At 57.1% G+C, this 12,340-nt stretch overlaps 1 protein-coding gene across 6 annotated transcripts in view; it reads right to left on the bottom strand.

Annotated features, from left to right (window-relative positions):
• Positions 1 to 202: 202 nt before the first annotated feature.
• The window catches only part of NCOA1 (nuclear receptor coactivator 1), a 143,474-nt gene continuing 131,336 nt past the window's right edge, over positions 203 to 12,340 (bottom strand). For 3 of the 6 annotated variants that reach the window (XM_068678956.1, XM_068678957.1, XM_068678958.1), the window contains 9 exons: positions 11,880 to 12,006; positions 8,861 to 9,029; positions 6,730 to 7,047; positions 6,496 to 6,597; positions 5,337 to 5,736; positions 4,201 to 4,375; positions 3,133 to 3,316; positions 2,586 to 2,675; positions 203 to 1,452 (listed from right to left, as the gene is read on the bottom strand). In XM_068678956.1, coding sequence (XP_068535057.1) covers positions 1,270 to 1,452; positions 2,586 to 2,675; positions 3,133 to 3,316; positions 4,201 to 4,375; positions 5,337 to 5,736; positions 6,496 to 6,597; positions 6,730 to 7,047; positions 8,861 to 9,029; positions 11,880 to 12,006 — 1,748 coding nt within the window. In that variant the 3' untranslated portion in view covers positions 203 to 1,269. Of the gene's footprint in view, positions 1,453 to 1,545; positions 1,603 to 2,585; positions 2,676 to 3,132; positions 3,317 to 4,200; positions 4,376 to 5,336; positions 5,737 to 6,495; positions 6,598 to 6,729; positions 7,048 to 8,860; positions 9,030 to 11,879; positions 12,007 to 12,340 lie in introns of all 6 variants that reach the window. The other 3 variants (XM_068678961.1, XM_068678960.1, XM_068678959.1) reach the window with 3 other exon arrangements.

The following is a 12,340-nucleotide window of genomic DNA, read 5'->3' as shown; positions in this document are numbered from 1 at the left end:
AAAAAAACAAAAAAAAACAAAAAAACCCCACGGCCCCCCCCCCGCTCCCGTAAAAGTCAGCAGTGAATATTAAAAGCGACCCCCGGCTAAAAGAGAAGAAAACAAATTTATACAGAGCTCAGAGCTATTTACAGTGACAGGCTTGAGGGGAAAAAAAAAAAAAAAAATAATAATAAGCTGTATCTCCCAACAGAGACTTCAATTATTATTATTATTATTATTTTATTATTATTATTTTAAATAGTTTAAGCTACCTCAGCTGTTAAACACAATCAAAGCAGAAAGAACCGACTGCTTAATTTTATTTAATATTTAATCAGAAAATTTTATCTACAATAATTGACAGACCCCTCCCCGCCCCCCCCGTCCTTCCCCCTAAAAATTATTGCAGTTTTTTCCCCAAACTGTTCTTTTTTTGTCATTTTTTTTTGTCTTTTTTTTTTTTTTTACTTTTTCCTGTTGTAATATACACGTCGTGGCCTCTGTTCGCTAGGAGGCCTTTAAACCAGCATAAAACATGGAAAAAATGGTGGGTCAAAATACTCTGTTTTTTTTTTTTTTTCTTTAAAACCGACAAACTCACGATTGCTAGAAAAAGCTGATTGTACGCACAAGCGGGCTGGGGCAGAGGGGAGAGAAGGTTTTTTTTTTTTGTTGAAGCATGAATAAAAACGGCCTTTCTCGCAGAAGTCCAGCGTCGACCCCTTCCGTGCCCCACGCTGAGACGTGATCAGTGACAGATCCAGCTGAAACTGAGCTTGCTCTTCCTCCTCCTCCTCTTCCTCCTCCTTTTTTTTCTCCTTTTTCGCCTCCTCCTCCTCCTCCCGACGCAGTCCTCCAGCTGCCTTCTCCCTCTCCCCTCCCCGCCTCCCCGAGAAACCTTCGGCCAGATTAAGAAGCCAGCAACTGATTACAAAAATAAGAATCATCTGTAATTTTGGCTCAAGAAACCGACTGTCCCGCCTCGTCGCTTCGCCAACATCCAACGCTTTTTTTTTTTTTAAAAAAAAAAGGAAAGAAAAAAAAAAAAAAAGGGAAAAAAAAAATACCCCCCCTCCCAAAAAAAAAAACAAAAAACAAAACCAAACCAAACCCCCTTTTGGCTCCAAACACTACGAGCTGCAGAATGGCTGCGGTTTGAGATATCAAAAATCTCAGAAAAATAGATAATATATATATATTTATATCTCTCTGTACGTCTCGATTATTTTTTTTTGTGTTTTTTTTTTGTGTTTTTTTTTTTCGATTTCACATTCCTTGAAAAGCGGGTTATTCAGTCAGTAGCTGCTGAAGAAGGCTCTTCTGCTGGCCCTGCGGGGGCGGCGGCACCGCGGCGGCGGCGGCGGCTGCGGTTTTCGGGGCGCCCAGGGGAGCCGGCGGGTTGAGGTAGGGGTCTCCTACCAGATTCACTGTACACTGCACGTCGGCAAACACCTGAACCTGCTGTACCTGCTGGGACACAAAAGACAAGAGGGGGGGTTTTAGCGGGGACGGGGCAGGGGCCCGGAGGCGACGGACTGGGTACTACGTGAAGTGGAAACTCACTAGAGACATCCTCTAGTCTGGAGCCACCACAGAGAAGAACTCTTCTGTCTTCTTGTCCTACAAAAAGAAAACCGCTGCACTCATTCGGCTCAAGGGCTCTGGCGAGGTTCACGGCGCTCGTTTTATTTAAAAAAAAAAAAAAAAAAAAAAAAAAGGGAGAAAAATAACCAAAAAAGGTTTTTTTAAAAAAAATAATAATTAAAAAAATAAAAAGCCAGGCTGGCATCCCCCGGGCACCGGGGAGCTGCCGGTGCGGGAAGGCAGCGGCGTGGTCCGGAGCGGCTGCTTGATGAAATTAAGAGCGGCGGCGGCTGCGGCGGCGGCGTTGTGGGTCCCTGGGGGCTCTGCAAACCAACGCCGCGCGGACGGGGACGGGGAGAGCGAGGAGGGGGAAGTTTTGGGGAAGAAGGCGCTGAATTGAAGAAGGTCCCGGCATCGAAGGCAAAAAGCCCGCGAGCCAACGGCGGCGGCGCTCGCTTTGGGCGCGCCTTGCGGCCTCCCCGCTGGACGGACGGACGGATGGATGGATGGACGGACAGACACCGTCCCGCTGCCTCCCTCTGGCCCTTTCCCCTTCCAAATCCCCTCGTTCTGCCCCAGATCAGCGCCAGCGGCACCGCCTGAGAGCGTTGGGCACCTCCCCGGGCACCCTGCGGCGGCGCCGGGCAGCGGGGCCGGCTCCTTCCAACCCAAAATCGGAGCTGAGGATTGAATTCCTGCTCCTCCTGCCCCCTGCAGTTGTTTTCCCAGCTCGGGTGCAGCGTTTCTGCTCCTCTGCGTTAGCAGCAAGATTTTAAAAGCGCTCTGAGCGGCACGGAGAGCCGGGGCTCGGTGAGGCTGGAGAGCAGAGCAGGATTTCTGAGGTCCCCAAGCGCCAGCGGTGGCAGGGACGGAGCCAGCCCCGTGAGCCAGAGCTGGCCACGGCCAAAATCTTGCCCGGTGCCAAGCGCGGCGCCACGGCACGGCCGGGATGGCTGAATTTTGGGAGCACGGCCAACTCCTCTCTGTACCTGAGATGTGCTTAGCAGTTTCTTACTGACCTGCGCCCCGTCTGCTTCTGTTTTCAAAAGGTCAGTGGAGGAAAGCTGGTTGCAGTAAAGGCCCGCGGGTCTCAGCGCCGGGTCATTTACCTGCGGGAAGCAAAAAAAAAAAAAAAAGGCTCAGCGAGGGCTCCTGGAGGTCCCCTGAGCCACTCGTCGCCCTCTCGAGCCGAGCCTGGGTGGATTTGGGGAGGGGAAGCCCACGCGTGGGGCGGTGTCGGCGTCCTCCTGGCACCCGGAGCGGGTTTGGGAGCTTTTTGCCTTTTTTTTTTTTTGTGGCAGCATCCTGGCCTTAAATAGCCAAGGAGCAGCAGGTTTCCACGCCAGCCTCTCAAGTTTGGGTGCAGACACCGGGAAATTTGCTAAAAAGCACCCAAACACCTCCCCAAATTGCTCTGAACAGGCTGGGGGTGCTCTGCCCCTGGCTAAGGGCACTTAAGCCAGGCTCTGGCACGGGGGGCAGGAACCACGGGAACCTCACACGGCTTTGGGGGAAAAGAAATCACCCGGGGAAGGCGTTTGGGGGCAGGGGAGGGGTGGCACTGACCTGCTCCGAGCACATGGAGTTCATCCCGGGCATCTGCAGCGAGTTCATCTGCATCTGGCCCGCCATGGGGTTGATGTTCTGGACGTTGGTGTTCCCTCCTGCCATGGAGACGGTGATGCTCATGTTGTTGTACATCCCCTGCTGCGCCGGGGCCGGCTGCGTCTGCCCGGTTTGGCTGAACACGCTGGGAGGGAGAGGAAGGAAAAAAGGGTTAGGAGGGTGGTGGTGGGGGGGGGAGGATGTTCTCTGCCTGGTCGGGGTGGGTTGAAGACCCCGGAGGCAGAATTGGGTGTGCGTGAAGCTGGGGGTGGTGTGGGATTTGGGGAAAAGGGGAAAATTTTGCTCCTGCAGCCTCCTCGCTTTCTTCCCTGCACTAAGGACCATCCTTCGGTCCATCCAGGTCCTTGGGATGGAAAAAGGGAGGGGCACGGTGGCATTAGAGGGGCTGCAAACAGCCCAGGGATGCCCTGGAAGGTTGAGGAGCACGGTGGAAACCTCTGCGCCCTGCTCCTACTGCAGCACGGGGCTGCTCAGCGCGACCTGGTGGGGCAGGAGGGACACCAGGGGGCTGGGGGGGACCACGAGGAAGAAATACAAAGCCCTACAAAGTCCTTCTGACCCCAAGCTCTCACTGCTGCCTGAGCAGGAGAGGTGAGCTGAGCTGTGCCCAGATCCCAAGCAACACCTTTTGGTTTGTTTCTTTTTCCTGTTTCTGGCGATTTGAAGCCCAAACCTGACTCGCACACAAAACCGGGCAGCAGATCTGGTGATTTCACCCCCCCATGGGTGCGTTCTTTTTAGAGGCACCAGCACGGGCCACAGTGGCACTGCCACACGCAGCTCCTTTTATTGCCACATTTCCTAAATCCCCCTGTTTTTGTGGCACATAATTAAGCCACAATTAAAAACCGCAAATTTGCTCCGTGCCTCGCCCGACGCTTGCTCGCTCCGCGGGCTTCTGGCCACCCCGAGCCTGGGCGCACAGCCCCCGGCTCACGGGGGTAGGAACCAAAAAAAAAACACCAAAAAAACCCTTAAAAATCCCTCCCAACATCCCCGCCACCTTACTTGCTGTTGCCCATGGCTCCTTGCTGCCAGCTCTTCATGTCGGGGGACTGATAGCCCGGGGTCGGCGGCGCCGGCTGCAGCATGGGGCTCTGCGACGGGGGGAGCTGCGGCGACATCAGGGGGCTGCTGGGGCTGAGCGAGGGGGCGAAGGCGGGCTCGTTTTGCTGCCCCATGCCTGGGGAAGGACAGAGGGCATCAGCCAGGGGGGCGGTGGGATGCTGGCGGTGCCCCCCCCTCTTTCCTCCTCCTCCCCCTTGCAGCTGCAGGAGGATCAGCTGCGGGTTTCGGGCCCAGGCTCGCTGGGTTTCGTTTCCAGCAGCTGCCACGTGAATATTTTGGGGCTGAGCGGGAGGGGAACCCCCTTCCCACAGTGGTTTCCATCGGCTGGTGGCCCTGTTTTGTACCACACCTGGATGGGAAATGGCTGGGGCAGCGAAAAGGTCGTGGCTAAGGGGGTCCTGCACGGCTGCTGCGCCCTGGGGCGGCCGTTTCCTTCTTGCTGAGACCCCAAAAAGGACGTGGAGACCTTCAAGCACCCAATCTAGCGTGTCCTCCTGCTTGAATTCATGGATTTCACGAGAGCTCTGTGCCCACGAGAGATGCAGGAGCTGTTTGCAGCTCCTTTAGGGTGTCTTGGCAAGGATTTGGTCTGATCCCGAGCCTAAGTGTTTAGGGGAGTGCTTTTCAGGGGAGTGCTTTGCGGTTTGAGTTTGGTGGGAAGAGTAAAAACAAAATAAATGAATTGTTTGCCCAAATATTGTGTTTTTTTGTTTTTTTTTTTTGGAGATTCAACCAGAAAAGGTTTAGTAGAGGTGTGCAGAAAGAGCAGCGAGACGTGGTGTGAGATGGCAGCAGCGGAGCCCGCGGTGCCGCAGCATCCCCCGAGGTCACCGCTGTGCCCTCCACCTCTCTCCCCGCGCCACTTCCCGAGGAGAGCAGACAAAATCAAGGACAAAACCTCAAGCAGGACCCAGTCCTTGCGATATTTGGCTAAACCTGGGTTTTCTGGGAGCATTTCTGTGTTCCCCCTGCCCCTAGGGGAACACCTCCGGCGCACCGCACCTCCCCACACCCTCGCCACCCCTTCCACCTACACCGAGAGGGGTTTTGGGGGGGCCCCCTCCGGCCTCACCTACCTGAACCCGAATACTGAAAGATGTTCTGCTGCATCTGCGGGGTCATCCCGGCGCCAAACTGCCCGCCGACGCCGCCCATCATCCCCCTGTTGACCATGGCGCCGCGGTTCGCCAGCGCGGCCTCGGGGCTGGACGCCAGCTGCGAGAAGGGGCTGGTGGAGGTGGGGGGGTTCCCGGGGCTCGTACCGTAGTTGGGGGGATAAGGGAACTGCTGCGGGGGGGCTTGGGGAAGCCGGGCGGCCCCCATCTGCACCGGGAGGCCGGCCGAAGGGGGGAGGTTGTTGCCGAAGCTCTGCTGTCTCATCAGGAGGGCTCGCTGCTGCATCAGCTGCCGCTGCCGGTGCTGCTGGCTGTAGAGCTCGCGTTGGCGCTGGGCCAGCATCTGGGCGTTGAGGGGGGGCTGTAAGGGGGCAAAGGAGATGCCCAAATTAGCCCCCAGATGGCTGGCAACAACCCCCTGGCCCTCCCCTTCCCCTTAGGTTTGGGGCATCCGTTCTCATTTTGCGAGGGGAAGCTGGAGAAGAAGAGGGGAGCAGCCCCGGGGGGGTGTAAATCCGCTGGGTTGTGCGGATCAGAGGCAGGGCAGAGCCACCCCATTATCATTGAGTTCCTTTTATTCGGGGGAATGCAGCAAAAAGCCCTTTTTGTGCCTAAAACCCTCTTCTCGGGCTCCCAGCGAGGGCCGCTCGACAAAGCCATCGGCTGCGATGGAAACCGCCGGGTGCCCTCCTCTGATATTCCCCACGGAAATCCAGAGGCTTCTCGGAGACGTGAAGTTACCCAAACTCAGCCACGCTTCCCAACCCCTCCAGGCGTTTCGCCCGCTTCATTCGGAGCGAAACGAGAACTTTAGGGCCTGGGGATTTGTAGGATCATTACAAAGATCCACCGGAGATGCTGGTATTTAAGGGACGCCGTCTATTTCCCGGAGACCCTTCTCAATTAACCGCGTTGGCACTAGGTGGTGACGAGGTTATTTATACCTCACCCAGGTGGAGGGGATGGAAATGGGGATGAAAAAGGGAAATAAACCACAGCAGCTCCTCGGCAGCCAGGTTTCGGCACGCTGGGTGGTTTTTATGCCCGTAGTGAGCGAGGAGAAGGGATGGGGGCACCCTGAGCTCCCGGGGACCGTGTCACCGTGCCGTGTCCCCCTTACCTGGGGGGTCATCTGCTGCTGCATGCCCGCCCGCATGTTGATGCCCACCGGCGAGCTGGCTGCAAACTGGTTGAGGATCGCCTGCCGGTTCTGGTGGATCAGCTGGAGGGGGAGAAACGGCAAAAAAAAAGTCAGGAGAGCAGCCAAAAATAAATGTCAAACCAACGTCGCGAGCCGCCCACCCTCCGGGCTCCCTAAATCCCCTCCCTGGCCACCCAGGGAGGTTTTTTTTACCTGCTGCTGGCCCTGCAGTCGCTGCTGCAGCTGAAGCCGCAGCTGGTTGGGGGCGGTGGGGGGCCGGCTGAGCGTCTGCCGGGGCTGCATGGCCCCCATGGTGGTGGGAAAAGCGCCGCGGGGCGGCGGCACCTGCACGGGCATGGGGCCGAAGGACGGTTTCTGGCGGACCATGCCGGGGAAGGCGGCGGGGAGGTTGGCGGTGGGCGAGGCGGAGGAGTAAGGCTGGGGGTAGAGGCCGGGTTTCTGCTCCATCAGGAGCTGCGGGGTGGCTTGCTGGGGTTGGAACCGCTCCGTCAGGGCTTCCAGCCCACCGCCCTGGGGGAGGAAAAAGAGAGAAAATAAAATAAAATAAATGAAATAAAATAAAATCAAAGCCTTACGGTGGAGACCGGCTGAGCTCCAGCCCGGCACGCTGGAGGAGAGGGTGGAAAGGTGCTCGCCGTGCCACCCAACCCCTCACACCATCCCTCAAAGCTCTGCACTTGTGGTTTTGTCTCGGTAAATGACTTAATTTGAAAGAAATTGCTGCGGTGCTGCGCGTTGCAGCCCCATCCCTCGGCTGGGAGTAGGGGATGGCCCCAGCCAAGCGCCCTAAAAGATGCTGCTCTGCCCGGGCAGGCTGCTGCAGGGCTAGCGCTACCCCAAGGGCTGCCCCAAATGCCCGCTCCCCAGGGCTCTGCAAACCTCAGAAGGGTGGGAGGGATTTAATTCGTCTTGCTTTGGAGCAGAGACCCCAGAAAAGGCTTTTCGGGAGGGCTCAGGGCCCAAACAGCATCGCACCCCGCTCGGAGATCGACCTGAGCACGGGAAATGGTTTGGTTTTCTCTCCCTCCCAGAAATTCAGATGGAATTTGCATGGTTCAAGGATTGGATTTTAGGTCCTAAAACAGCAGCCCCAAAGCCAGGCTTGCCAAAACGAGGCTTTTTCAGTCTTTTCTCCCCAAAATCCCCAGCTTGCAGCCGCCTTGTGATTAAATGGGGCGCAGACACCTCTGGCACCTCCTCTCACCACGTCTCCAGTAACAAGGAGATGTTGGGGGGACCGGGCACAGGAGGGGGCTCAGGAAAGGCTTTGGCAAGAACATCTCTGGTAGGACCAGAGGGGCTGAACTCCCTACCCCTGAGTGCATTTGTAGGGGAAAAAAATGTCAATTTTTGATTTTGGATGCACGGTGTGAAAAAAGAGACCTGGTTTTGGAAGGCAAATAAATGCTTGGCTCGGGAATCATTGGTGGGTCCCCCAGGTCCCTCAGGAAAAGGGGACGTGCCACCTCTTGGGATGTCCTTGAGCTTCAGCAGTGGAGGACGAGGCCCACCAGGAGGGATCTGCTCGCAGAGGGTTTCTTTTTTAGGGCACAGGTTGGGTCGGTTGTTTTGGAGAAAGCGCGCGTGCGAGCACGACGGGGCGTGGAAAAAGAACCCGCTCTACAAAAAACCCTGATCCATCCATCCCATCTTCCACCTCCCTTGCTGTTCTTCCTACAGGCAGGCTTCCCCCTGCTCTGTGCCCTATTTTTGACGAAAACCCAGCTCCTTCAGACGCCAACGCCTGCGACGGGGGCCACGGCACCGTCCCAAAACGCCGCCGGCGACAGCGCGGCAGAAGTGGCGTTGGTTCCTGCGGTTAAATCCGAGGCAGAGGGGCAGCTGCAGTGTAAGCCAATCTCGGCCGCAGGGTTTCATACCAGCCAGGCCATTAGATATATTATTAGGCAGCGTAATTAAGGCCGAAGGAATCTCTTGCCCGGGGGGGGGGACAACTCCAGCTGGAAGGCTCCTCCGAATCCCCCGAGCGCGGCGGGGAAGGGGGACGGCCCCGCCAGCTCTCTCCCCACACACCCCGACACATGAGCCGTGCGGGGATGGCAGCCTTCAGGCTGGCTTTTCTCACGGGGGGGGGGACTCTGTTTAAAAAAAAATAAAGCCCAGAACGAGCTATTGGGTTTCACGGGGCTGCTTTCCAACGTTTCCAGCGGAATGGCACCGGATCTGGTGTCCTCTCCCAGTCTGATGTTCCCGCTCACATCTGGCCTCCCGTTGGCAGATGCTGGAAATCCTCCTTCGCCCTCATCTTGGCCCCCCTCTGCCCAACCCCAACAGCCCCAAACCCTTTTTCTCCCCCCTCTACCTGCACCAGTTTGTCGATGCCAAGGGCTCGGTCCAGCTCGGCCAGCTCCGTCTCGTCTTTGCCGCTCAGGAAGGACACGAGCTGCTCGAGCAGGGCTTTCTCATCGTTGCGGCCCTCCGGCGTGGTGGGAGGACACAGGAGCTCGTCCAGCTGCGAGGTGATGCAGGGGCTGCGGGGACAAGAAGCCAAAGGGGACACGTCAACGTTGGTCACCAAGAGGTGACAGGGACGAGCCCTGCCAAACCCGAACGGCGCCGAGCCCCCCGGGCACGGGGTTCGCTCCGCCGGGTGCTGCCGGCTTCCCACCCCGCACGGCACCACGAGCTGCTTGGCAGCACCAAATCCTCCGAGGAACCAAGCCAGGACGGGGTTTTCGGGTGGGTTCTGGAGCGCAACTTTGCGCTTTTTGCTCCGCGGGAGCTTTGGGCAGGGCAAAAAAAACTTGTGCAGGCACGAAAACGGCGAGGCTGGGGAGGCGCTGGGACAGCTGGGAGCGAAGCAGCTGAAGGCGAAGGGAACCTTTCAGCTGCAAAAAAAATAATAAAAAATAATAAAAATAAAAATAAATAACATCTCTGACAGGCTCGCTGGATATTCTTTGGGAATAAGATTAATATGTAATGAGAGACATTCCAATGACGTGACTAATTGGAGCCGATCGGATTTGCCGGGGCTGACACAATGAAGGGAGCCGTGGCACATCACGCTCGCGGAGAGGCACAAAAGGAGAGGGCTCCAACGTGCCAGCGGTTCCCAAGCAGCAGACATGCTGATCCTTTTAGCTCCAGATGAGGACCAGATGTACAGTAAGGAACCGGAGCCAACCTGACCGAGAGCGCTGCCGCCAACACACGCAGCTTAAGCCGGGGGGAAAGAAAATACTCGGAGCTGGGATTTCTGAAATCGCAGAGAGGGAGGCGGGGAGGGGAAAAACGGGGCTCGTGCCCCGCAGACGAGGTCCTTGCCGGGTGCTGCTCCGTGTCAAACCAAGCCCCAAAGCCCAAAAGACCCAAGAATGCAGCTCGGTGCCCAAACGCATCGCTCCTGCAGAGAAAAGGGGAGGACAAACTTGTTTCCTCCACGTTAAGAGGCAGCGAGGGGCTAAATTCGGGTTGGCGACATCTCCAGGCAGGTGACCAAAGTCCTTTTTGTTTCGTGCTTCGAGGTTTTTTATCCACCAAAACCATTCTGGCTATTTTTTCAGGGTGAAAATCTGATTCTGTACCCAACGTGGGGCGCCCAACCCGTCGGCGCAGCTCAGCCCCTGAGGTCCCCGAAAACACCTCCCATGGCACGAACGCTGCTCCAAAAGTTCTCCTGCCTCCTGCACGTGCCCTGGCCACCTCGGGAGGATGAGAGGAGCGCGTGAGAGCAGCCTGGAGAGACCTGGACGCGGTTCAAGGAGCCTTGGAGCCGCTCCACGGCGCAACTGCCCCGCTTCCATCGGCGACACGGGCGCAGCAGAGGGGACGTGGTTGTCCTGCCTGCTCGAGAAGCGAAGATCCGGAGGATTTGGGGAACGGGAGAGCTTGGAGAGGAGGCTCCCCATGGCCAGGCAGGAGATTTGGGCACCACCAGCTTGCGCTTAAATTCATTTCCCAGCCCTGCACGATCTGCTTGCTCTGGCTGGGGTCTCCTCCAGGGACCCAGCAGCTGCCTGGACCGCGGGCACCTCCCGGCTGGAGCCCGAGCGAAGTTCGTTAGCGAATATTTATTAGTGCAACACCGCTGGGGCACGTCGGTAGTGCAAAACTCAGCCAGGAGAGGCTTTTCCTTGGCGGCGCCTCCGCTCCCAGCTCGAGCCCAAGCTGGGTTTTTGCAGCTCACGCTCTCTCCACCTCTCGTCCTGCTGCCAGATCGCGGTCCCAGTTTGTGTCCTGGCTTTACTGGGGGCTCCCACCACGCTGGGGGCTTTTCAGCACAGACCTGACGGAGCCATAAAAAGCCCCACCGGGCATCAGCCAGCCCTGCAAGAATCTTTTTGCTTGCCTTCTACCCCCTAAAAGTTGAGAAAAGCAACGAGGAACTTGCAAAACACCAGCAAAGCACCTTTTGGAGCCATCCAAACCACTCTGCACACCCGGGGACCGTGCAAGGTTCACCGCCCCTACACTTTGCCAGAGGTGTGACCTTACCGTGCCCGTCCCGAGCCCTTGACAGCAGCCTGGGCCCTGCTCTTTGCCTCAATTCGGAATCCTGCTGCTGCTGCTCGAGCCAGGAGCAAATCCAGCTCCCTTCCTCGCAGCTGTGCTGGCTTGGGGAGAAACAAATGACTCCAGCACGGCTGCCTGACTCAGTGCTTGGAGCGCGAGGCTGCTGAGTAAGGGAAGGTCATTTGTGCCCGATCAGGCAAGCAGAGCGGCGTTTTCGGGAGCTTTTAGGGAGCTTAAAACCAAGATTGATCCTTGTAACCGCTCTGCCCTTCGTCAGATCTGCCCCGTGGATCTGGAGCTGGTGACGAAGCGATGGCAGCACCAGGGTTTAAAAGGGGAGTTGCTCGGGCTGATGGAAACGCTGCTCCTCGATTAAACGGGGATTTATTTCCTCTCCCATCTCATTCCAGCAACAAAAAGCCGAGCTGTTCGAGCAGAACTTCAGCAGAGCCCACTTAGGCGACCCTTTCCTTGGGCTGAATGACGAGGTTTTCAAAATTCATCCGGATTTAGCCCCTAGAAGAAGATCTTTGGCTCCTGCCTTGCTCAGAGGCAGCTCTGACACGCGTCCTCTTCATGGCTGGAACAGAGCGCTCATCTGCTTAATTAGCAGAGCAAGTTTTGCCTCTCCACAAACCACGGATGGATTTGGGCAGCAGGAGCTGCAAGAGGATCCTCGCCTTCCAAAGTGCTGCTGCACCACCTCGAGGTGCCCCCTGCATGGCAGGGCAGCAAGCACGGAGCTCCATCAGCAGGGCTCCCCACCCTACTGGCCTCTTGTCCCCAAAATAACCGACCTACAGCACCCTCCTGGCCTCCTGGCCCCAAAATAACCGACCTACAGCCCCCCGAAGTGCGGTACTTACTCGTCGGGTTTACTCAGAGCGCCTCGATTCATGGGTGCCATGCTGCTCTCCGTCCACGGGAGCTGCTCCCCCATGCCCGGCTGTCCAAACTGGTGATCCGGCACCCCCATCTCCAGCTCAGACATTCCTGGGGGGAGAAGCAAAGGTTGGGGAGGGTTAGGGTTAGGATTAGGGTTAGGGTTAGGGTTAGGGTTAGGGTGTCGGGGAGGGCTCGGGCACGGCTGGAGGGGGGCGCAGAGAGGTGCCATCCGTGCTCGGACCTGCTGGGGCGAAAATGCTGGCGAGGTGAGGTCCTGCAGGGACTGAGCACCACGCTGCTGAGCACCCCGTCCCACCCCAGCACCCCAAAATCAGCTTTGGGACTACGAAATCACCCCCATTAATGATGCAGCTCACGTCTGCTGATTGCACTGCGATGCGTCAGGGACGACACGGGGGCTTTATCGTTTCAGAAAAAATGA

This window comes from Anas acuta, chromosome 3 (genome assembly GCF_963932015.1).
Source record: "Anas acuta chromosome 3, bAnaAcu1.1, whole genome shotgun sequence".
In the NCBI taxonomy this organism is placed as follows: Eukaryota; Metazoa; Chordata; class Aves; order Anseriformes; family Anatidae; genus Anas; species Anas acuta.
This window is presented reverse-complemented; position numbering and strand designations above follow the sequence as displayed.